Here is a 25,869-nt window from a genome sequence, read left to right on the forward strand (position 1 = left end):
AGTTTTGCAAATCGTGTCTGCTAGTCGTATGGACGGATGTCTTCATGATGTCTGGAATCGAATTCGACTCGAGGGGATCTTTACGGCTTATATAATATAAGATATAACATTACGGTTTCTTTGCTACCTTAAAATGGATTTGTTCTTGTTCTTGCTCCCACTTCTTGCCTCTGAATATCAAAACTAAAGATTTTGAACCCGGAAGCCTGAAACTAAAGTTGAAACAAAAGAAAATGAGAAATGATCTATGATACATATAGAATTCCAGACGGGATTATTTCCTGTCCGTCACTTTCTCCGTATCACTTCCGGTGCAGTGTTCAACCCCGCCCATTTTAGCAATGGCGATGTCACTGTCGCCAGCCATGGCGCTGGCTGGGCAACCAAGTGCGTTGTGAGCACTTTTCTACACTTGAAGCTTTGCTAGCGGGTGCCTATCTCTGGGGTGCGAAAGAGCTCTGACAGCGCGAAGGGATTTGGTTGGTTTCTTCTCGTTTTGCAGCGATGGCGCCGGTGCAATTGGAGAGCCATCAGATGGTCCCGCTGGGCGGTGGGCCCGCTTCGGCTCCGGCTCCACCGCCTCCAGGGACTGCGACCGCGGCAGCTAGTCCTGGATACCGACTCAGCACTCTCATCGATTTTCTGTTGCATCGGACGTATGCCGAGCTCACTGTCCTGGCCGACCTGTAAGTCCTGTATCCCAGCAATAATTCATTCTCCGATTTGCTTGGGAAAATCCTTGCTGCTTAGACACTTCTTGTTCTTTTTGGAGGAGGGTGATCTATGTTAAGTTAAAGTTATGGAGAAAAAGCAGAATGTAATGGTGCGTGCGTAAGCTTCCGAGTCTGATAACGAAACTGATTTTCATAATAAAAAGAAATAAAATGAGTTTCGCTTCCTAAGAAATCCAGTCCGTTATGCTATAATGTAAATTTCAGCGTGACGGTTAAAGTTTATATTATGTGGTTTATATTATGTGATGTTATTGAGAGACTAGGAATAGGAATTAGAAGCATTTAAATTGCAGATCCCATACTGGGATTATATTTCATCAATTTAAGTTTGTTTAAACTTGGTAACAATGTCCTTTTGCATAATATAAACATTTTAGATTCAATAAACATGTATAAATGTGTTTTCTAACGTGATTGGATGCATGATAGATACTGTAGGTGTTCAACTGAAGCTGTGCAGTGCATCTTTTCTTTCAGTTTTATATAGTCTACATAGATATTGTCCTAAGAAAATGACTCATCTATTGAAGCTTTAACAATTATGTTTATCTGAAAGTATTGTATATGTGTTTATTATTTGTATAATTGAGATTTCTTTTATAAACAATTTAAATATCAAGCTTCAAAATGTAGGCTCATAATACATTGCCATTTGCATACATTTTGGAATGTAAGGCAATATACCGAGAGGCTACGTTTTATAGTCTAAAATTTAATATTCTTGCAATCTTTTATGACATAGTATTTATTTTTCTTTCCTTTTTAAAACCAGATTACCAAGAAAAACTGATATGGAAAGGTAAGTAATGATTGTTATGATGGTTGTACAACTCAATGAGAGATGGTTGAACTTTGTTAAGCTATTAAGCAATATTTTAATGCAAAGTTTGAAAATCAAAATACATTTGACTGTTTTACACGTATGACAGCTTGATTCTGGGGAAATAATGTATTTGTTTACAGTACAAATCCAAACTACAGTTTCGTATTGCCTGTAGATCATAAAGTTGATTTGTGCTTATACTCTATTTAAAGATTACTATGTTTAAAAAGTTTCTGGAGCTATCAAGGTAAATATTTATTGATAGATTACTATTTTAAAAGAATCACATTTGATGAAGACTTTGTGGGTTTACAAGAATTTATCTGATGGGTGGCACAAAATATCTTCTTTTTGATAACAAAATAAGTTGCAAGTTTTATTTACAGGCAGTTTAAATAGCATTTCATTACAGAAATGGTTAACTGTCCAGCATTCCACCCTGGTGATGTTTTTTGAAGATATCTCCCACCTGACAGTTGGGTGAATTATAATTGGACTATGGACTGGGGTACCAAGGGGAGGGGATTGAACTATACATGATATTCTTTGCTTTCGCGCCTAATTAACCAGACTCAGCTTAGCTTCGCTACTATTCGTTTGTAATTAGTAAAAGTACACTTAATTTCAAACAAATGGAGTTGAGTGGTTTCTTTCCTGATTATTAAATGAAGCAGCACCTGACAATAAGCTGAGTCTCACCTTGCACCCAACCCGGAGCAAACAACTTCCGAGGGGGGTGCCCTCATAGAAAGAAAAGAAAAATGTCTTTACATGAAAGCGACCAGGAAGAAGACATGGATGCAACGGCAGCACCATCTTTAACAGAAATGCTAACCGACCTGAGAATGGAGGAACCTGATGTTCGACCCAGGTGGACTTGGGGTGTGGGACAGAAAGAGGAACCTGAGGAATTACTAACTGGAGTCACGAGAAGGAGGCCAAAAAAACCAGCTGCTGACTGGAGTGACTCTAGAGAGGAAGACTACAAAATGTCCCAAGCCATGAGACTCCTCGAAGAGGCATGGAGTGAACCCCGGATTCAAGAGAGAGCTGTGGAAAGGGAACCAGCAGAGGAACTGGAAAAAAGGTGCCCGCTGCATAGCTTAAGGGAGACTGGAGGGGCCGAAGGGGGATGTGCACAAGAAAACCCAGCACCGACCTCTCCCCCTGCGGCTAGAGACATTCCAAGAGCAGGGGGAGGGGGGCAGGCGATGCCGGATGGCTAAGGTCCCACCCTTAAGCGTAAAATATGATGGAGAACCCAGAGGTCTCGAGTTGTTTATTATTCAGGTCTGGAATTATATGGAAATATATGGGCCTGATTTCGTCACTGATGAATCTAAAGTGAGAATAGTGTTAATGGCCCTGGAGAAGAAAGCAGCCGACTGGATGGTCGGATTACATCATAGTAACTCCCCTCTCCTGAGGAATTTTGATGACTTTATGGCAGCAATGAGGAGAAGGTTTGACGACCCCTTCACCGAGCGTCGAGCTAGGCTAAAATTTACTACCCTCAGACAGGGAAAGAAAACTGTGCCTGAATATGTGCAGGAATTCCAGGAGTTGTCGGCCTATATGAGGGGATGGTCGGAAGAGGCCTTGTTGGATCGATTCGCTTGAATAAAGATGTCTACCAGCAATGCATAAACAGACCCATTCCCCGCCGTTTGGATCCTTGGTATGAGAATGCTGGAGATATTGAGCTTGATTTAACCAGGCTTCGTTGCATGGAAGAGGGAGAAGTTGAGAAATCCCCTCCCTCCCCCCCAAACCCCTCTCCCAAGGAGTGAAAAAGGGGCTAGGGGAGGTTTTGCAGGCAAGCCCAAGCCCTCCGATTGTTTCCGCTGTGGAAAGGAGGGGCATTGTGCTGTAAATTGCCGAGTAAAGCTGACCCACTCCGCTCCACCCCCCCCCCCCCCCCGGAGGGAGAGGAAACCTGAGAAGACTCCAGGCAAGAGAAAGGAAACCGCCTTGGCTGGGGAAGATATTTCTCGACACTTCGAGCCAGAGGAGGGGGGAAACGGAAGTCCCAGCTCATCTGACGACAGTGATTATGAGGATGCTGATCGCTGGGTAAGTTCACGCTCTGGCCCTATGCTTATTCCAGTCGAGCTTAGAGTGCCCTCTTCTGGTGCAAAAGAAAAACTTATGGCTTTATTAGATTCTGGGTGTTCCCGTTGCATGATAAGCCCTGAAATGGTTGAGAAGCTAGGCTTGAAACTAAAAACTTTAAAAATCCCTATTGCTTTTTGCCAAATAGATGGCTCTATTGCGGGGTGCGGTCCTGCTCATTTTTCCACTGAACCCATCGAGATGTGGATGGGCACCCACCAAGAAATAATAACTTTTATTGTAGCACCTGGGATGGACCCACAGATTGCACCATTGATATTTTACCTGTAGTAAAACTTCCAAAGCCCCAAATATATTCAATGACCCCTAGAGAGATGGAGAAAATGAGGAAATTCATTGATAAAAACTTGGAAAGGGACTTCATTGAACCAGCAAGGCCCAAGGTAGCTGCTCCAGTATTGTTCAGAGAAAAGAAAGATGGCTCTTTCAGATTATGTGTTAATTTCAAAAACTTAAACTGCATATCTGCTCAGAATCTCTATCCCTTACCACTGATGAAGGACATGCTGGCCCAAGGGAAGCATACTATAGAGTCAGAATTAAAGAGGGGGACAAGTGGAAAACTGCTTTCAACTGCCCCCTTGGTTGCTTCCAATTTCGAGTAATGCCATTTGGCCTCCAGGGGGCACCCGCAGTCTTCATGCAACTGATTAATGAGGTTTTACATGACCATCTTTACAAAGGCATAATGGTCTATTCAGACGATATCCTTATTTACACGGAAACACGTGAAGAACACGTGAAGCTTGTTCGCACGGTTCTGAAGAAACTCCAAGCGGCAGAACTGTATGCCAAATTGTCCAAGTGCGAATTTCATCAGGAAAAAGTTGATTACCTGGGCTATCGAATCTCCCACAAGGGGATAGAAATGGACCCCGCTAAGGTCAAGGCTGTCCCTGAGTGGGAGGCCCCACGTACACGTAAGCAATTACAGAGATTTTTGAGATTTGCTAACTATCGTCAGTTTATTCCCTCCTTCGCTAAGATAGCTCTCCCTATAACTAACCTCCTTAAATCGAAAGGAGGGGCTAAGCCTAAACCTAGCAAACCGTTGGACTGGACTATGGACTGTCAAGCTGCTTTCGAGAAATTGAAACGCCTCTTTGCGAAGGAACCGGTCCTCAAGCACCCAGACATGGATGCACCTTTTGTGGTCCAGGCTGACGCCAGTGATGTGGCAGTGGGAGGTGTACTACTTCAAGCAAATAGCCAAGGTAAATTGCAACCCTGCGCTTACACCTCTCGCAAACGGACCGACACGGAAAGATGTTGGGCTATTTGGGAGAAGGAGGCTTTTGCTGTTCGTTGGGCTTCATCAACCTGGCACCATTTTCTGGAGGGCGCCAAGCACCCTTTCGAGGTGTGGACTGACCATAAAAAGTTGGAGGCATTGAGAACCCCCTGAAAACTTTCTCCTAAACAAATGCGCTGAGCTCAGCATTTCAATAGATTCAATTTTACTTTGAAATACATTCCAGGAGGGAAAATTTTTACAGCTGATGCTTTGTCCAGAGTCCCTCAGTACAACTGTTCAAAGCTCAGTGTTGTCCAGCCTGTCATTCCCACAAAGAGCCTGGCTGCTCCTGTTGTTACTAGAAGTCAAACAACTTCTAAATTGGAAGTCACTGAAGACTTTCTCTCTAACCTAAAAAAGGCCCTTACTGAGGATGACTGGTTTCAGCAACACATGGATGAATGCACTATAAAAGATTGATTGGCTTGGATTGGAGCAAAGTTATACATCCCTGTGTCCATTAGGACCATTGTACTTCAACATGACTCCCGGATGGCTGGACACTTTGGGTTCGTCAAGACCCTGCACTTCATTAAGAGGCAATTTTGGTGGCCCTCACTGAAAAAAGACTTATGTAGCTAGTTGTCCCGTTTGTGCCACAGCTAAACGCCCTCCGGGTAAGCCCCAGGGGTTGCTCCAGGTGGTGGCTCGCCCAGTAGCCCCGTGGAAGGAGATCTCCATGGATTTCATTGTTGAATTTCCAGAAAGTAAAGGAAACACAGTAATCTGGGTTGTTACTGACTTATTCTCCAAGCAAGTTCATTTCATTCCTTGCTCCAAGATCCCTTCCGCTAAATCTCTTGCTAAGATGTTCATCTCACATATATAATCGCTTACATGGGGTACCCGACCGCATCATTTCGGACAGGGGTGTTCAGTTCACCTCCCTATTCTGGAAAGAATTCCTGAAGCGGATTGGCTCCGCCCAGGGTTTAAGCTCCTCCCACCACCCTCAAACTAATGGGGCCTGCGAGAGGACTGCTGGAGCAATATTTACGTTGTTTCATCAAGTAGCAACAAGATGATTGGGTGGACTTGTTGCCTCATGCTGAGGTGGCTTACAACAATTCCATGCACAGCACTGGCTTTACCCCTTTTTGTGTGGTGTACGGCCAGGATTTTGTGCCCATTCCTGAGATTCCTCGCGAGCAGCCGCAAGTGTCTTCGCTGTCTGAGTGGAGTGATCGCCTTCGAGACATATGACCTTTGGCACTCCGGACTCTGGATGCTGCGCACCGCGCTCATAAGAAACAGGCTGATAAGAAACGGAGTAAACCCCATGAATATAAAGTTGGTAATCAAGTTTATTTATCCACACTATGAGTACAAGGTTGGTGATCAGGTGTATTTGTCCACTAGATTTCTTCAAACACCCCAACAGTCGAAAAAATTGGGGGCCAAATATGTTGGCCCGTTTCCCGTTGTCAAAATCATCAACCCTGTTTCTGTCCGGCTTCAGCTACCTAAGCACCTCAACCGAGTGTACCCTGTTTTTCATGTTAATCTCCTGAAACCTTGGCTCACTTCTTCCTTGAGAGCACCTCTTCCTCCTCCACCTGCCCCACTTTTGATAGAGGGAGAGCAGCATTTTGAGATCCGTGAGATTTTGGACTCTCGTAAGCCGCGGAACCGTGTCCAGTACCTGGTGGCTTGGAAGCATTTTCCCCCATCTCACGCTGAATGGGTTGACAAGTCCCATGTTTGAGCTCCTCGTCTGCTCCGCAAGTTCTACTCTGCCTATCCTGACAAGCCCTGATTCTTGGACAGTCTGCTAATTTTCCTTTTTTGTTTTTTTCCTCCCTTCTCCTTTCTCTCTTTTGTGTCTTGTTGTCTGTCTGTCTGTTTGTTTGTGTTCTTTTCATTTCTGCAGGTCTGACCGCCCTTTTCTGGAGGAGGGCTGGATGTCAGCTTCTGCTTTGCTGCTGCTTTGGCTGCCATTGAAACGGGGAGGGGGGGCATGGTATTTGGGAGGGGAATCATTATGTGCTGGAGGAAGATTCTAGACGCTGGCCTGACCATCTCATTGCGCATGTGGAGGAAGGGAGTTTCCCACCAAGGTTAACTGTCCAGCATTCCACCCTGGTGATGTTTTTTGAAGGTATCTCTCACCTGACAGTTGGGTGAATTATAATTGGACTATGGACTGGGGTGCCAAGGGGAGGGGATTGAACTATACATGATATTCTTTGCTTTCACGCCTAATTAACCAGACTCAGCTTAGCTTTGCTACTATTCGTTTGTAATTAGTAAAAGTACACTTAATTTCAAACAAATGGAGTTGAGTGGTTTCTTTCCTGATTATTAAATGAAGCAGCACCTGACACATTGTTTTTTTCCTTTCTATTTGATCACTTGAGATTCAAGGTTCTTTCAGTTTGTTTACTGACAGTGATAGTAGGAAGAGCACAAGTTGTTTATACAGGTGCTTTTTGGGAGTTCTATCACTAGCTATTGGAGGGAAGACAACATTTGGACTTGAAAGATAATAAATGAACCTGTTTGAAGTTTATTAAAATAGCCTTGAATCCTATGGTGGCAGTGCCTGCAAAATTGGAAGAATGGTGCAGCAGGAAAAAGAAACTAACATTGCAAATGATTATGTTTGAAATTCAAAATCTATTAGTTGTGACAGAGAGAATTGAAAAGAGATTGGAGAATATGGAATACAAAACAGAAAAATTTGATAGCAAAATGGAGGATGTTTATCAAATGAAGAATGTGGAGGACAGAGTTCAAAAAATGGAAGAAAATAATGAGCGAAGAGATAAGAAAATTGTGGATACTGACAACAAAGTGAACATGATTGGTAATGGCAAGAGCAGAATATGGAAAGGGGAGATAGATAGATTGGAACTCTACCCCAGACTTCAAAGCACAGAAGAAGAAAAGAGAAAAATTGATGGAGATAAGGAGAGAAATCTGGACAGAAACACCAGTGATAACCAAAGATAAGCTGATGGAAAGAGCAGATGCTGGGTTTTGAGCTTTTATGAGATACGAAAGGAGCAATATGTTGCAAAGAGAAGTTCATACAAGATTTATTAAGAAAGTAACTAGACTATTAATGCTACAAATGGCAAGAGATATAAGACTGAACTATTACTGGAAAGATACAGGTTGATGCAATGAAAATGTATAATAAAAACTAAGCTAAATTTAGTTTACTAGTAGTATGTATAAAATGAAGGGACAATAGCTATAGTTAATTAATGGTTAATAATGATAACAATACATATAGATATATTAGTTTGATAATATGAAATTTTATATAAACAACACATGGAGAATATGAAAGGAAGTTTAAAAGCTTTATCTAGAATATGTTATAAAGATGTATTGCGATTGGATGATCTTAGGATGTTTTAATAGAATGTTATCATATAAGCCTATTCTAGATTTTGAATATTATATATAAAAGGATGTAAAAACAATTATAGTCAAATTAAGATTGATATAATAATCGTGATATACATGAATATATGTGAACTTAAAATATGTGATTTGATATGAAAAGCAGGTGATGACTATGGAAGAGATGCATGGAAATACTGTAACCAACTCACACGCTTTCTACAATTTGTAATGGAAGATGGTTTTTTTTTAAATTTTTATGTTTGTCTTTGTTAAAAAATAAATAAAAATTGTTTTAGAAAAAACGGTCAGTGTTCCTACTGTGCTTAACATCTGCTTAATGGGTCAGAAAGCTTTTTACATGGGATGATTTATAGCTTATGTGAACGTTTTCATTGCTGTCAATGTTCATTTAGCTTTCTTAACAGAATACTTGTTTTCCATTTAATTCTCCAATTAATTGTATTTATCTACATTATAGAACAGTGATGGCGAACCTTTTCGTGATGCTTGTCAGGGACACAATCGAAGAGGAGCATCCCAGGGGGCATACAGGTGCTGGGAAATGAAATTCCAGTTTCCAGTGCATGTATGCACACTCGCCAACTAGTCTTCCAGTTTCTGCCATGCATGCATGTGCAACGATTAGCTGGCATGCACACACTGGAAAATGGAAGACCATTTCTTCTGGTTTCTGGCACTGCTGCATGCGAGAAGGCCAACTGATCATTGCGTGTGCATGCACTCCAGAAACCCGGAAGAGGAACGGGCGTGCCAAGTGACATGGCTTCGCATGCCACTTCGGGAACATGTGCCATAGGTTCACCATCATGGTTATAGAATGTAGCAGTCACATGACCATTTCAGGCACTTGGCAACCAACTCATCTTTATGGCTGGTTGTAGCAATTTGTGGTAAAGAGGTGAAATTTACAGCAATTTTTGCTGGCTTCTGGTCTTTTTGGCTGGTTTCCAGAAAAAAAACATTCACAGGAAGACATTGATTTGCTTAACAACCACTTAATGTCCTTTGTGTTTGTTTAATGTCTGCTGCAAAAATGTCATTAAACTAGGTTAGGTCATGCAGGTGCCTCAACTTACAACCATCATGACTTAAAATGGAATTTTGGGGCTACATTATGATCATAAGTCAAGGTCTTCCTAAATCAGTGATGGACAACCTTTTTGGTGTGGTGTGTCAAAAATCGGCAAAAAATCGAGCATAACTCGCGTTGTGTGTCACTTCGACAAAAACATAATTTTGTGCAATTTATAGTTTAAACTACAAAAATGTATAATTGCAATATATAATTGTATTTAATAAACCAAAAACAAATTATTTAACATACCTGCTTAGTAACTTCTTTGTTCATCAGTCGATTTCGTATGTTGCCCTTGATATTATTGAACTTGTTTGGGGTGCCGTGAACCAGGGCTGTGGAGTCGGCTGCTTCCAGCTCCATGTCCTCATCAACATGCCGCTCCAGCCCGCCCCTGCTATGAATATTCCTAGTGACGCGAGGGCGAAGAATATGAATATTCATAGCGGGGCCGGGCCGGAGCGGCATGTTGATGAGGATGTGGAGCTGGAAGCAGCAGACTCCACAGCCCTGCCGTGAACTGAGATAAGTGTGGTGCGGTCGTAACCGACAGTCCCAGGAGTAGACTCTCTGTGCCGGCCTGACTGGAGAGAGGCGCGCACTGTTCCCTCGCTCCTCTCCTGCGGGTCCTCCCTCGCCGCGCTGATGACGTGTGTGCGCACGGCACGCACGCCTTACCAGCAGCCCCTGCGCTCAGAAAGGGGCGGTGGCGATACAGTAAGTGAGTGTGGGCGGGGGAGATCACATGTCCCGCCCCCCCGTTCCTCCAGCACAGATTCTTTCATCCTTGGCGGCCGTGCAGGAGCCGAGGATAAATCGCATGAAATCCTGTGCGTGTCACCCCAAATGGCTACGCGTGTCAGCACTGACACGCGTGTCATAGGTTCGCCATCACTGTCCTAAATGGTCACATGTCTTGGAACAGAGTTTTGTTTAATTGTTTGGGATGAAAGTATCGTAGCTCATTCCAATCCATTTGTCATTACTCATTCCTGAAACAAATAAGCTATATTTCTGCTTCGACAATTTCAAGTTCTCTTTTATTTATGCTTCTCATATTCCATGTTCTGATTGAATATGTCTGATTCCACAGTACATTTTCATAATTTAATATGAAATCCTTGTTTAAGCAGCCCATATATTTTGAATGTATATTGCACGTTAGTGGCATTTTTTATTTTTTAAATGTACTGATTCTTAGCTAATACCTTTATGGATATAATTAGAATATGCTTTTTTACATTAGTAGTAGGAGTTTCTGTATTAAGTTTCTGTATTGTCCTGAAATTCCACTAGGGTTGTCTATATCAGTATATGTTAAGGTAAAGTTGTTAATGACATGTCACTGTGAATACTTGTTGATGTAATTAGGTTTTGAAGTTGTTCCCTACATTTCAGTTTAGTATTTTAGGGCATGTTTTAATTAAATTGTAAATGTCATTGGTGTCTCCAATGCTGTAGGAACATTGATTTGACACTTATGCCAGAAACTCTCTAAAATAAAAATATCATTATAAAATATTATACATTTATTTTTTTTTAAAAAAAAACCAAGATGAGGAGGATCTAAACTTTAAAATGGTATTATCATGAAAATGGAAAAATGCAGTTTAAAGTTTAAACTGTTTATATCTTGGCAAAAAAAAGCAAATATGTTTGTTTTCTACTATAGTACTAATAATGAAACGTTCAGCAATTCTCCTGGGGAACTAGTTTAAGAAATGTGGTGTCACTATGGAAAAAAGCTTTGTCTTATGTCCTGAAGATTTTACTTCAGAGAATGAAGAGAAACAACAATTCCAGTTTTACACAGAAACTGTTCAACGAAACAGGCATAGCTAATGCAGTAGTGGTAATAGATTTGATGTATTTATTTTCTTGATACTTCTGCTTTTATATAGGAGAATTGTTTAGGTTAAGATGTAAACATAAATATATGATGCAGCTAACATTTTGATGTTAGTGGCAAATAATTCTTGGTCCAATTTATTATAGAATACCTGACAAACTGATATTACTTTTGAAAGCAGTTTGCGAAACTCAACTTTGCAATAAAATTGTAGTTAAATAGATAAATGGAAGATAAAATAAAAAGTAAATATTTTTAACTATATATAATAGAGAAATCTTTTGGGACAGTTGATTAATACTGTAATTCAGTTTGAACTGAATTAATCCAGCAATGCATTTACTTAAAATGCTTGTATTTTACTGCAACTACATTCCCAGTCCAGTGATGAGCATTAATTTTATCTGGTCATAATTATTTTCTAATATGTCCTTCTACAGCTGTTGTAACTTATTTGATCTTTATTGTTTTTCAAACTAATTTAACTACATAGTTTCTAAGTAAATTTTTGTGGTTTTTTTTTTTTACAGGAAAATAGAAATAGTGCAGTTTGCAAGTCGTACACGGCAGCTGTTTGTCCGATTATTAGCCTTGGTAAAATGGGCAAATAATGCTGGGAAAGTTGAAAAATGTGCGGTAAGTTTGAGTGTCCATGAGTAATGCCCAATGAAATAATCGAAGCAATAATGGAATTCTACTTAAGATAGCTGTAGTATATTGGTTACCAATATTTCAAATGCGAAAATACCCTGTACATTATTTCTTTAAAAAGAAGATTTTAGCTGGTGTCACAGATAGATAGGAAGCTTCCTTCAGATGTTTTGGATTTCAGCAAATGTTTGAGGAGGTCTTGAAAGGTGTATTCTGTCATTCCAAAACACTTCAGATGTCCAAATGTTGCACATCCTGTAATTGTATGTGAGATTGATCTTGAGACAGGCAACAAGATGTAGCAAGAGAATAATCAGATAAAAGCAGCTTAATCCACAGCAAGAATGTGGGTGGGGCAAGAGACTAAGAAAAGAATCCTCCCAATTTTCTTGGGCTATAAAGAGGGGGAAAGAAGATAAATACTTTCAGAATTATATAGAATATATATATTCTCTAGATGTTTTAGAGGTTATTTTAAGTTACTGATCTTTGACTGTAAAAAAAGTATTCATTGTTCCCAAGTGATTTGTGCTTCTATGATCTTTTTCTTAGGATTCCCCCCCCCCCCCCCCGCTTAGTGTTAGACTAATAACATAGGTCTTGGCAAAAGTGAGGAACTGAGCACTGTAATATCATGATGTAACCACTGCCCCACCACAGCTCTTAGAGAAAATAGAACATAGAATCACAGGGCCGAGGGACCTGAGAGATATTCTAATCCAATCCCCTGTTCAAGGCAGGAGATCTTATACCAGTGATGGCTAACCTTTTCCGGACCGAGTGCCCAAAGCATGCAATGCATGTGCAGCCTCTATGCACGCCCCCTGCACATGCGTGGATGGATCCCTGCATGCATCCTACCCCTGTGCAGGTGCACACGCACCCCGCATGTGCCATGCACATTCACACATGGTTCCCCTGCATGTGCTCCTCTTGGGCATGTTTGTCACAAGCTTTCGTGCATGCACATAAGGGCCAAAACTTTAGTAATGTTTGTTTTATCCTGATAATCAGATTCTGCAAACACATCTCATAATTTACATCTACTTTATTGTATACAAGTTTGTCTATAATTGCATTTTAAACAAATTCTACAGTAACGTGCAATAATTAAAACTGCAAAATAATACATACAGGCAGTCCTCGACTTACAACAGTTCATTTAATGACCATTCAAAGTTACAACAGCACTTAAAAAGTGATTTACCACTGTTTTTCACACTTGCAACCATTGCACCATCCCCACAATCACATGATCAGAATTCAGATGTGTGGCAACTGAGTCATACTTATGACGATTGCAGTGTCCCAAGGTCATGTGATCAGATTTTATGACCTGACAAGCAAAGGCAGTGGGGAAGCCAAATTCACTTAACAACCGTGTTACCAACTTAAAATTCACTTAACAATTTTGTCAAGAAAGGTCGTAAAATTGGGCAAAACTCATTTAACAAATGTTTTGAATAGAATAGAACAGAACAGAATTCTTTATTGGCCAAGTGTGATTAGACACGCAAGGAATTTGTCTTTGGTGCATATGCATTCAGTGTACATAAAAAGAAAAAAAAAGTCCTCTTTTCTGATGAGAGCAACTTTTGCATCACATTTGGAAACCAAGGACCCAGAATATGGAGGAAGAATGGAGAGGCCAATCAAGTACAGTAATTCCCACGGTCATTGAACCAGTTTTGGGTGCTTTTGGCAAAAGTTGCTCTCATCAGAAAAGAGTATTTAGTATTTTAGTATTTTATTAAGGATTTATATGCCGCCCTTTTCCCTGAGGGGACTCAGGGCGGCTTACAACAATGAAGGGAAGGGAGTGCAAGACAAGACTTGAAAAAAAGAATCGTGATTAAAAGAAATTAAACCATAAAAATACAACATTCACTCAACATTCGGGCGGGGTGAGAAATAATCCTATCCCCAGGCCTGACGGGATAGCCAGATCTTGAGGGCTGTGCGGAAGGCCTGGACTGTGGTGAGGGTACGGATCTCCACGGGGAGGTTGTTCCATAATGTCGGAGCTGCAACAGAGAAGGCTCTCCTCCGCGTAGTCGCCAGTCGGCACTGACTGGCGGATGGAATTCGGAGGAGGCCTACTCTGTGCGATCTGATGGGACGCAGGGAGGTGATTGGCAGGAGGCGGTCTCTCAAATAGTCAGATCCACTACCATGGAGCGCTTTATAGGTAGTAAGTAAGACCTTGAAGTGCACCCGACGATCCACAGGTAGCCAGCGCAGCTCACGGAGGATTGGTGTAATATGGGCGAACCGTGGTGCGCCCATAATCACTCGCGCGGCCGCGTTCTGGACTAGCTGAAGTCGCCGGATGCTCTTCAAGGGCAGCCCCATGTAGAGCACATTGCAGTATTCCAGCCTAGAGATCACAAGGGCTCGAGTGACTGTTGTGAGAGCCTCCCGGTTCAGGTAGGGCCGCAACTGGCGCACCAGGCGAACCTGGGCAAATGCCCCCCTGGTCACAGCCGACAAGTGGTGGTCAAAACTCAGCTGTGGGTCCAGGAGGACTCCCAAGTTGCGGACCCTGTCTGAGGGGAACAGATTTTGCCCCCCCAGCCTGATCGATGGAACGTCAGCCAAATTTTTGGGAGGAAAACACAACAGCCACTCGGTCTTTTCCGGGTTGAGTACCAGTTTGTTAGCTCTCATCCAGTCTTTAACAGCCTCAAGGCCCCGGTTCATCACGTCCACCGCTTCATTGAGTTGGCACGGGGCGGACAGATACAACTGCGTATCGTCCGCATATTGCGGACCAAGGAGCAATAGGACTTTGGACCACTGTGCTTCATTAAGACCAGGGTCAACGCAGCCGTCTACCAGGAGATTTTGGAGCACTTCATGCTTCCTTCCGCAGACGAGCTTTATGGGGAGGCTGGCTTCATTTTCCAGCTGCCCACACTGCCAAAAGCATCAAAACCTGGTTCAATGACTGTGGGATTACTATGCTTGATTGTCCAGCAAACTCGCCTGACCTGAACCCCATAGAGAATCTATGGAGCATTGCCAAGAGAAAGATGAGAGACATGAGACCGAACAATGCAGAAGAGCTGAAGGCCACTATTGAAGCATCCTGGTCTTCCATAACACCTCAGCAGTGCCACAGGCTGATAGCTTCCATGCCACGCCGCATTGAGGCAGTAATTGCTGCAAAAGGGGCCCAAGCCAAGTACTGAGTACATATGCATGCTTATACTTTTCAGAGGTCCGATATTGTTCTATGTACAATTCTTGTTTTATTGATTGCATGTAATATTCTAATTTTCTGAGATGGTGGATTTGGGGTTTTCATGAGCTGTACGCCATAATCATCACAATGATGACAAGTCATGGCTTGAACTATCTTGCTTTGCATGTAGTGAGTCTTATCTCATATATTAGTTTTACACTTTTTAAGTTACATTACTGAAATAAATGAACTTTTGCACGATATTCTAATTTTTCGAGTTTCACCTATATAGAAGTGCAGATGACAGACTCAATAATTCCTTTGTAGAACTGAATCAGCAGCTCCTAGGGCAGTTTGAGCTTTCTGAGTTGGCGCAGAAAGAACATTCTTTGTTGTGCTTTTTTTGATGACATATTTGATGTTGGGTGTCTGTTGTGGCCCAGCAGGATCCGGTTGAGCTGCTGATGGGCTCGGATAGCGTGGAACCATATGAATCTGCCCTGGACAATGTGGAGGACACTGGGCAGGGTTCAGACTCAGAGCAGAGACCAGAGAGGCTGGTTGGCCACCAGGAGGCGCCTGAGGCATGGATCAGTGGGGAGGATCAAAGGCAGTTTGTCCCTGATGCTTGATTGAGAAAGGCTGAGAAACGGCAGCAGCAACTCCGAAGGCAGGCTCACAGAAGATGATTAAGCACAGGTGGTGGTTGATTGGCCCCTCCCAAGAGAGATTATAGGTGAAGCGTTAGGAGGGGACATTTGCAGGAAACAACCTTTCGAATTAGTAGTTAAGAAAATCTATCTGTATATTCTAGTCGTGTCTGTTCGTTTGGACTAGCTGCATTGCTTCGTTTGAACTATCTGGGTTGCTGCAGAGCTACTCTATTGAACGTGAGTTACCTGGGCCCCCAGCCAAAGGATTCGTTATCTCAGTAATTGAACAATGGCAAACGGCCAAGCTTGTGTTCTGGTTTATTCACAGGCCGGGGTGTGTGTGTGGATCAGAACAGATATTCATTTTAAGTCTTGACATATAATAGAACCTAGAAACTTGAAGGTCTCCACTGTTGCTACTGTGTTGTCTAGTATTATGAGTGGTGGTAGTGTAGGGGGGCTTCTCCTAAAATCATTTCTACCCTGTTTCCCCAAAAATAAGACCTCCGCGAATAATAAGCGCAATCAGGCTTTTAAGCGCATGCGCTAAAATAAGCCCTCCCCGAAATATAGCAACACAGCAGCAGCCATGAGGTGACCATGCTCGCCGCCTCCTATACATCAAAAATAATAAGACCTTCCCAAAAATAAGGCCAAGTGCTTATTTCGGGGGTCAAAAGAAAATAAGACCCTGTCTTATTTTTGGGGAAACACAGTACAATTTTTGTTCTCAAATATTTATTTTATTTCTTAAAAAAAAACACACACACACAAATATTTCATCATTTGTCAATCATTAAGACATTGAAGTACAATTTTTTGTGTGTGTGTGCCCCTCCCTCCCTCCCCCCCCCAACCCCCTCCTCCTCCCCCCCCGACTTCCCAGAACCCGTACACGGTATGGATTTTTAACTAACACAGTCTAAAATCTATTGAGAAAAAAGAAATAAAGAAATTAATGACATTCTGCATTGACCTTAGCTTCTTACTGAACTAACTTTTAACAGTTTAAATCATTTCTGATCTTAAGCATAGGCTAACTGGAATTTCTTGGTCCCGTATTTATTTTGTATATAGTCAATCCATTTTTTCAGGTCTCGTTTATATCTCTCATTTGAATGATCTTTAAGATATGCCGATATTTTAGCCATCTCAGCTAAGTTTGTCACTTTCAATGTCCATTCTTGGATTGTAGGCAAGTCTTCCTTCTTCCAATATTGCGCCACCAACAGTCTTGCTGCAGTTATTAGGTGCAGAATCAAATTAGTCTCTACCACTGTAAAGTCAGTACATATACCTAGTAAAAATAACTGAGGAATAAACTTTATCCTTCTTTTAAAAATATTTTGCATGACCCACCATATTTTTATCCAGAATGCCTTAACCTTTTGGCAGGTCCATCATATATGATAATATGTAGCATCGAGAGAACCACACCTCCAACATTTAGGCTGTACATTCGGATACATAGAAGCCAACTTTTTAGGATCTAAATGCCATCTATAGAACATCTTGTAAAAATTTTCTCTCAGATTTTGAGCTTGTGTAAATTTCACATTTCTTACCCAGATTCTTTCCCATGTATCCAACATTATTGGTTCCTCAATATTTTGAGCCCATTTTATCATACAATCTTTAACTAATTCTGTTTCCGAATCCATCTGTATTAATACATTATATATCCTCTTTATATGCATTAAGCTTTGATCTCTTATTTGTTTAAACAGATTATCCTCAACTTGGATAAAACCAATTTTTTGATCTATTTTCCACCTAGCCTGTAATTGCCCATACTGGAACCATGTTTGAACTACCTTCTCCTCTTTTAATACCTCTAAAGATTTTAATTGTAATACCCCCCTTTCCGAGGTAAGAAGCTGTCTGTAAGTAATTCTGTCCTGTTTTTATGCTGTATTCATATTTTCAATTGCGTGTCTAGGAATTGCCCACATGGGTATCTTGTCATTTAATTTATATTGGTATTTCTTCCAAACCCGCAATAAAGCATTTCTTAAAATATGACTTTTAAAATTCTTATCCAATTTTTTGTTGAATAACAGGTAAGCATGCCAGCCAAATACCAGTTCGTGTCCCTCAATATTCAATATTCTATCATTGGTTAAATGAGTCCAATCACTAATTACAGATAATGCCACTGCATCATAATATAGTTTTAAATTAGGTAGTTTCAATCCTCCTCTCTCACGTACATCTTGCATTATTTTCATCTTTACCCTCGGCTTCTTTCATGCCCACTCAAATTTGTTGATACTCTTCTGCCATTCTAAAAGGTTCACATCTTTTTTAAGTATAGGTAACATTTGGAAAAGAAATAAAAATTTTGGTAAAATGTTCATTTTCACTGCCGCTATCCTACCCAGCAAAGATAAGTGCAATTTCTCCCATTTTTTCATCTCTGTCTGTATGCTATGCCAAAGTGGTTCATAATTATGCTTATATAATTTCCCATTTGAAGTTAAAATGTTAACTCCAAGATATTTGACTTTTTTAACTACCTCACATCCTAGCATCACTCCTAATTCTTCCTTTTGTTTAATATTCATATTTATAGCTAATATTTTGGTTTTTCCTAAATTTATTTTAAAGCCAGACACTTGACCATATTGATTAATCGTCTTCATTAAAACCATACTGGATTCCTGCGGTTGTTCCAATATTATGACCAAATCATCCGCAAAAGCGCGGACTCTATATTCTTGCTGCCTAATCTTGATCCCTTTTAAACCATCCAAGCCCCGTATTTTATTCAACAATACTTCCAAAGTTATAATAAACAATAATGGGGACAAAGGACAGCCCTGTCTTGTACCTTTTCCAATTTGAAAAGAGTCTGTTAAACTTCCATTGACTATGATTTGTGCTGTTTGCTGTTGGTATATTGCTTTAATTGACTGTAAAAAATTATCTCCTATCTGCATTTTTTGCAATATCTTCAGCAGAAATTGCCAATTAACTCGATCAAAGGCCTTCTCAGCATCCAAAAATATAAACGCAGCAGGGATCTGGTTGTTCTTTCCCAAATATTCTAATGCATTAATAATTAATCTGACATTACTTTTCATCTGTCTCCCTTGTATAAAACCTGTTTGGTCCGTATGTATCAATTGTTGAATGACCAACATTAACCTATTTGCCAATATTTTAGTAAAAATTTTATAATCTACATTTAGTAATGAAATAGGTCTATAATTTTTGGGTTGAGTAGTATCTTGATCTTCTTTGGGTATCAAAGATATAAACGCTGTCTTCCAAGATGGAGGGACTTTACCTTCCGTTTGAATATTGTACAAATATTAATAAATCTCAAATCTCAATCTCAATCATATTAAATAATTCTCTAAGAGGTTCTACCATTTCTAACTGTAAGTTTTTATAGTAAACCGCTGTCAAGCCATCCGTACCTGGTGCTTTCCCTGACTTTAATTGCTTAATTACCTGCAGGATTTCCCCCGAGGTTATTGGTTGATTCAATTTTTGCCTGTTCTCTTCTCTAACTGAAGGTATTTTCTCTTTGTCTAAATATTTGTCTATGTCTAAACCATTAATTTTATCCCCTTTATACAGTTCTGTAAAAAATTCCCAGAAAGCCTTTTGAATCTCTTCCTGTTGAAACACCTCCTTCCCTCTGTAAATCAGTTTAGATATATTTTGAGTTTTCCTTTTTTTCCTAATCTGATAAGCTAACCATCTGCCAGGTTTGTTTGCATTACAAAAAGTATTGTGTTTTGCATATAATAAATTAGTAGCTACCTGGTCAGAGATCAACATGTCAAATTGAGATTTTAATATGTTAATAGCTTCCTTAACCTTTGTATCGTCTGGGTTCATTGTTAACTCCAGCTCTTTTCTCTTAATTTCCTCTTCCAGTTCTGTTCGTTTTAACCCTTGCTTATTTCTATGTGTTTTATTTATATTCATCAAGACTCCTCTCATATACGCTTTGCTTGCATCCCATACAAATTCCATAGATGTACCCTTATTCATATTCAAAACAAAATATTCAGATAGTAATTTTTTACAATCATTGATATACTTTTCATATCTAAATAAGTTTTCATTCAATCTCCAAGACCTTCTTGCCTGCGCTACCCTTCCCAACTCCATCCAAACTGGGTTATGGTCCGAAAGGACCCTAGCCGCAATCTTTGTTTTCTTGACCCTAGAAAGCAAATCATTAGTGGTTAGAATAAAATCAATCCTTGAAAGGGATTGATGCCTGTCCGAGAAGAAAGTGAAGTCATATTCCTCTGCATTTCTTTCTCGCCAAATATCTCTCAATTCAAAATCATCCATAATGTCAAAGAAAGGTTTGGGTAACTTTGCTCGCATCTTAGTATTTAGGCGGGAAATCTTCTTATCTCTCTTAGTATCTATAACACTGTTCCAGTCACCCAATAGTATACAGGAACTATAGTCCCACTGTACTAATTTAGCATGAAGATTTCTATAGAATCTATCTTGCTGTTGATTGGGAGCATAAATTCCCAAAAGTAATGTCTGTTTCCCTTCTAAGATTAAGTCTAAAGCAATATATCTTCCGAAGGGATCTGCTTCTATTAATTCAGCTTTCATATCTTTTCTTAAGTATACAACTATACCATTCTTCTTTTCCATAGCAGAAGCTGCAAAATGTTGACCAAGTTTTGAGTTGATCAAATATTTTTGATCAGTTGACTTGATATGAGTTTCTTGCAAACAAATTACATCGTTCTTAAACTGTTTGAGATAATGAAATATTTTCTTCCTCTTCTGTGGAGAATTCAGTCCGTTGACATTCCATGTTAAAATCTTAGTTGTCATCTTTGGTTGGTTGAAGCATTTTTAGAGCTTCCTGCATGGCCTGTTTAACCTTAGGTCTAGCTCCTCCCACTGCTTCCAGATTTGTTATTGTAGTTCCTTGATCGATGGCCGATGATTGTTGATGCTGTTGCTTTTTAGCTTGTTTCTCCATACGTCTAGTAGTCATGCGGCTAGGTCTTGGTTCCATAGCACCTTGCACTTCTAGAGAAGAGAGATGCTCCATCTTGTCTGGTGGTTGTGTAGTTTGCTGTCTATCCTGTCCTTCTTGTGGTCTTTCTCTAGGTCCAGATGGTGCAGGGTGTCCGGCCTTCAATATATTATAATAAAAATCTCGGGCTTTCCATACAGAGTTGAGGCGGTACGTTTGCTTATCAAATGTAAATATGCCAAATGGTGCATCCCATCTATACTGTATCTGACGATTTCTGAGTTCTTTGACCAAAAAAGCGTAGTCTCTCCTGGCTCTTAACATTTGAGGAGGTATCTCTTTCAAAACAGCCAGGTCTTGACCGCCAATTTGAAGCTCAGTGTTATAAGATGCTTGCAGTACCATATTTCTAAGCTCTCTTGTAGTAAAATATATAACGATGTCTCGAGGAAGCTGCTTCTGCTTTGCCAGCCAGGAGTTAACGCGGTAAGCTTTGTCAATTTGCCAGTCTAGGTTGGTCCCTGTTCTTCCCATCAGGCGGTCAAAAGCTTCCGATAGGATCTGTTTCAGGTTCTCCTGTTTCTCCTCACGCAGCCCCCTTACTCTTAATGCGAACTCCATTTGTCGGTACTGTATCATAATAATTTCTTTTTCAGCATTTTCCACTTTTTGTTCCACCACCTCTGTTTTCAATGTCAAATTAGCATTGGCATCATTAAGAACCTCTAGAGTATCTTCCATTCCAGAAATATGTTCTGTTAATACAGTTACAAATCTCAGCATTTCATCTCTAATTTTACCAACCTTAGCGTCAAATTTCTCATACAGCTCCTGTTTAAGTCCTTTTATTTCACTTTTAATTTCTTCTTTCATTTCTTTTATTTCCTCTTTTCTCTCCTGCTTTACCACCTCTCTATTATCTCTAAACTTATCTTCCATTTTAATTGTCTGTGCATTAAGAGCCTCGCTTAAATTACTCAGGAAAAATTCTTTCGTTAACACATCCCCAGCAGGGGGCGTAGGAAGCGGAGGCTGCAGCTTTGTGCCAGGCACTGAGGATGTGCCCCTGGAAGTAGAGGGTGACGACTTCAAGTTAATATTTGGTTTTGAAGCCATTTCAAAATTTATCTGCCTGCAGTTAATAAAACTCTATTGCCTGAATATGCAGCTTTAAGTAAAGAGGCTGAGTTCCCCTTTTATTTTGAAGTTTAAGGCTTGGCAAAGCTTTCAGTGAGTAAACATTGTAACAAGACCGTTCAGCAGATTCATCACCATTTAACTTCCAGATAAGCAAGATTAATGAAGGAGTAAAATTCTTGTAGAAATGAAACTAATTAAAAAGCTTCTGCTGGCCTATTGTGAAACCAAAACAAATGATAAGCAATCTCTTTTGTTTTGAATTCTTGTGAGAATTAACAAAAAGTGTTCGTTATTACCGGAGAAACCAGCCTGCTCGGCGCCATTTTAAAAGTCTTTAAGTAAATAATTTTTCGGAGGAGAAAAAGAAAAGAAGCTAAAATGTTGATAAACAATTATTGTCCACGCAAACGGATTCAGCTCGTGATAAGATTAAATCAAACAAAACTTTGAACTGAGTGGGGGAGACCTACTTTGTCCCACACAAGGCAGTTTGAAGTTCCCAGCACGGACAGCCGTTCTGCCTTGGGCTAGCCCCCCTTTCCCTGCAAGCACAAAAGCTGCAAAAATCGAAGAGCATTTGCCAGCAAAACAATTTCTTCTTTCCTTCTTGCCTGAAGGATAAGAAAACCTGATAAGACGTCATATGGAAGATCCTCTAAACAGGTACGTAGCCAGGAATTCGGAGGCAGCTGATTTTTTGCTGCCACCACCAGCAGGCTCCTCCCAGGAAGTTCGAAACACAGTACAATTTTAACTGAGTTCAGTTCAAGACTGTTCTGGCTGCACCACAAGGCTAGTTATTCAACCCCCTGTCTATATGCAGATTCGTTGTTGTCTTGGATGAGACCAATCACAGTTGTATCATCTGTAAACTTCAGTACTTTAACAGAGTCATTGGTATCTAGAGAGAAGAGAAGTGGAGAGAGCACACAGCCCCGGGTGGGGGGGCTGTGCTAATTGTTCAGGTATCTGATGTGATTTTGCCTAGCTTCACCTGCTGCTTCCTCTCTGTTAGGAAGCTTATGATCCATTTACAAGTGCGGTCAGGTACAACAGAAGAAATTTTGGGCTCAATTGTGGTCATAAGTCAAGGACTACTGTACTCTAATAAAGATATCACAATAACATCGGTTCATCTAGGTTTTTGTTTTTGATTTCGACTTCATCTCTCACTCACTAGACACACTTTTTTTTTCTTTCCACGCTTGGTCAAACTCTCATATATTCCCTGGTTTGGCTGTCTGTTTTGATAGAAGCCAGGGTTTTCTCAGTATGGGGTTCCCTACTCATGTCAGTTTAAGCTTGTCACCTGTCACAATTTTGTGCCATTGCTTCCTTGATTTCTTAGACAAGTAAACCCATACATGAGTAATAGTAGTAGTGCTGCTTGGACAAGCTATACTGCCAGATAACTATACAGATATTTATTTAATAGGTTGTTATTTCTCCTTCTTTTTCCATGGTTCTTCAACAATTAATTCCCAAATTGTCTCGCAAATGTATGATCCTATGCATCCAACTACTGCACTTTCTTAATATGAGTTGTGTATTTATTTAAGAAATATAATGTATAAGATTAACATTAATTGTAATGTATTGTCGTATAATGATGCCAATATTTCTTTCACCATAAATCTTGGCTTTTGGAATAGATGACTTCTAAGTAGTTGTGATTTATAGGAACTTTAGAGATAAGTTAACAATAAATAATTATTTATTTATCTCCCTCTCCCTCTCTCTCTCTCTCTCTCTCTCTCTCTCTCTCTCCCTCCCTCCCTCCCTCCCTCCCTCCCTCTCTCTCTCTCTCTCTCTCTCTCTCTCTCGTCTATATATATAGATGATATCAAGCTTTTTAGATCAACAAGCTATTCTGTTTGTGGACACTGCTGATCGGTTAGCCTCACTAGCCCGAGATGCTTTAGTTCATGCCCGTCTGCCAAACTTTGCTATCCCATATGCTATCGATGTGCTGACAACTGGGTCATATCCACGATTGCCAACATGTATACGGGTAAATTACTCTGCAATTTTAAATGGCTTTAAATGCCCTTCCCACATTATTGTAAGTGTAGTTTTCTTCATAGCTTTGTGTCATTTTTGAATGTGGCCTTTTTGAAATAGTTTTCATTATTAGAATGTACACAAATTGAAAAATATATGCCAAATATTTTTCATTGATCGTAAGACACCTTGCTAATATAACATTAATATTGTTATTAGGCCAAATTAAAAATAAGGTAGTTTTTAATTTTTTAAAACTATTTTAATGTTGTAAGATGGCCAGACATACTGTAAATAAGTTGGGCAACCATATAAATTGTTTAACATATAAATAAAATAGTAGTTTATAAATTTCTCCAAAACTTTGTATTAGGTTAGATTTAACAATATGCTCTGGTTATTGTGGATGAATAGTTTAAAGTAGTTTCATTTTTAATTATGAAAGCATTTGAATAATATTATTGCTTTGAGCGTATTAGTATTCTATTAAATAATCATTCTATCATTATTTAGTTGTCAATTATGTGGACTGTGATTAGTTAATTTCTAATTAAACGATTCAGTTTTATGATATGATTTACTTTGTATCAGTTTAGTTGGGTTTACAGTTCTATAATCACTTAGGCTCAGTATATCCTAATTTCTGTATTTACTGGTTCTAATAACAGTTCACTAAATTTCTCTTGTTCATTTCAAAATTGCATGAAATTGCTTGAAGTTTTATTCTATTTCCTACTGAAATGTAGAGTAAGTTAAATTGGTATGATTCACTTATCCACAACAGGATAAAATAATTCCTCCAGATCCAATAACAAAAATTGAGAAACAAACAACGTTGCATCAGTTAAATCAGATTCTCCGCCACCGACTAGTAACCACAGATCTTCCACCACAGCTGGCTAATCTTACAGTAGGTAAGAACTGAAATTACTTATTTATGACTACACAGGACTTAATCTCTGAAACATCCAAAGAATCCGGAGAATGAAGCATGACTAAAGGATATGGGAACCTTTATTGATATCTGTCTTCAAAATTTTGTCAAAAAATAAATTGTTTCTTTCTTACTTAAGTTCCTAAATTGATTGATTGCCAGCTGATGAGCTTTATGAAAACAAAAAAAATAGACAAATTGGATATAATAAATAATGGTTGAGGATGAATGGCCTTTGTGGCCTTGTAAAAGTAGCAATATATGCATCTAGTAGATTCTATTTACTGGCTCTGCAGGCTTTTGGATCCAAAGTTGGTCTAATTTGACCAAGTAGTTGATGTGAATATGTGTCTTCAGTAGTGACTATAATCTTAGAGAACAACATTATTCCACTCTAATTATTAGGACCTGTGTTTTGGTTAGCTTTCCTTTTAATTTCAAAACAAGTTGGGATTAAAGGGAAGTGATATCTACAGTGGTAAGGAAATTACAAGGGGACAAATTAGATAGAAGTTAAGTAAAGAAAGAAGACTAGAAAATAAGATTTATGTAGGTATTATGAAAGAATTACATTGTCCTCAGGCTATAGTATGATGTCGGCAATCATCTATACCTCTTCCCCAATTTTTCTTTTTAGCAACCTTTTTGTTGGCCCTTCTCAATTTAGAGAAAACTATTCTTGGGTCTTTTTAACCTTTTTTTTTTGCTTTGTATCTTGTTTTGTTATTTATTTTATTGAATTTTGTTTTTAGCTAATGGTCGTGTAAAATTTCGTGTGGAGGGTGAATTTGAGGCTACCTTAACTGTGATGGGAGATGATCCTGATGTCCCATGGCGCCTTCTCAAACTGGAAATTCTAGTTGAGGATAAAGAAACTGGAGGTAATGCCAACATACATTATCTGATTGAAAGTTTATTTCTGAACATTTGTCCTCAAGAGATACACTTCATTAATCTTTCAATCAAAATAAATTTTGATGATTCCACAATAATCTCAAATACTTCTGTCTCTGAAAGTTCATTCTTGGTTTTCTTGAAACATGTGCTATATTGG

The 25,869-nt window shown here is 39.7% G+C and overlaps 1 protein-coding gene across 3 annotated transcripts in view; it reads left to right on the forward strand.

Moving 5' to 3' along the window:
- The first annotated feature begins 321 nt into the window (after positions 1 to 321).
- Positions 322 to 25,869, forward strand: part of MED14 (mediator complex subunit 14) — a 174,422-nt gene continuing 148,874 nt past the window's right edge. For all 3 annotated transcript variants that reach the window (XM_087721772.1, XM_087721773.1, XM_087721774.1), the window contains exons 1-6: positions 322 to 686; positions 1,507 to 1,533; positions 11,814 to 11,919; positions 23,718 to 23,891; positions 24,666 to 24,795; positions 25,568 to 25,696. In XM_087721772.1, coding sequence (XP_087577898.1) covers positions 505 to 686; positions 1,507 to 1,533; positions 11,814 to 11,919; positions 23,718 to 23,891; positions 24,666 to 24,795; positions 25,568 to 25,696 — 748 coding nt within the window. In that variant the 5' untranslated portion in view covers positions 322 to 504. The remainder of the gene's footprint in view (positions 687 to 1,506; positions 1,534 to 11,813; positions 11,920 to 23,717; positions 23,892 to 24,665; positions 24,796 to 25,567; positions 25,697 to 25,869) is intronic.

The sequence above is a fragment of the Thamnophis sirtalis genome, unplaced genomic scaffold (assembly GCF_051295495.1).
Source record: "Thamnophis sirtalis isolate CommonGarterSnake01/CBP01778 unplaced genomic scaffold, rThaSir2_p1.2 scaffold_8, whole genome shotgun sequence".
In the NCBI taxonomy this organism is placed as follows: domain Eukaryota; kingdom Metazoa; phylum Chordata; class Lepidosauria; order Squamata; family Natricidae; genus Thamnophis; species Thamnophis sirtalis.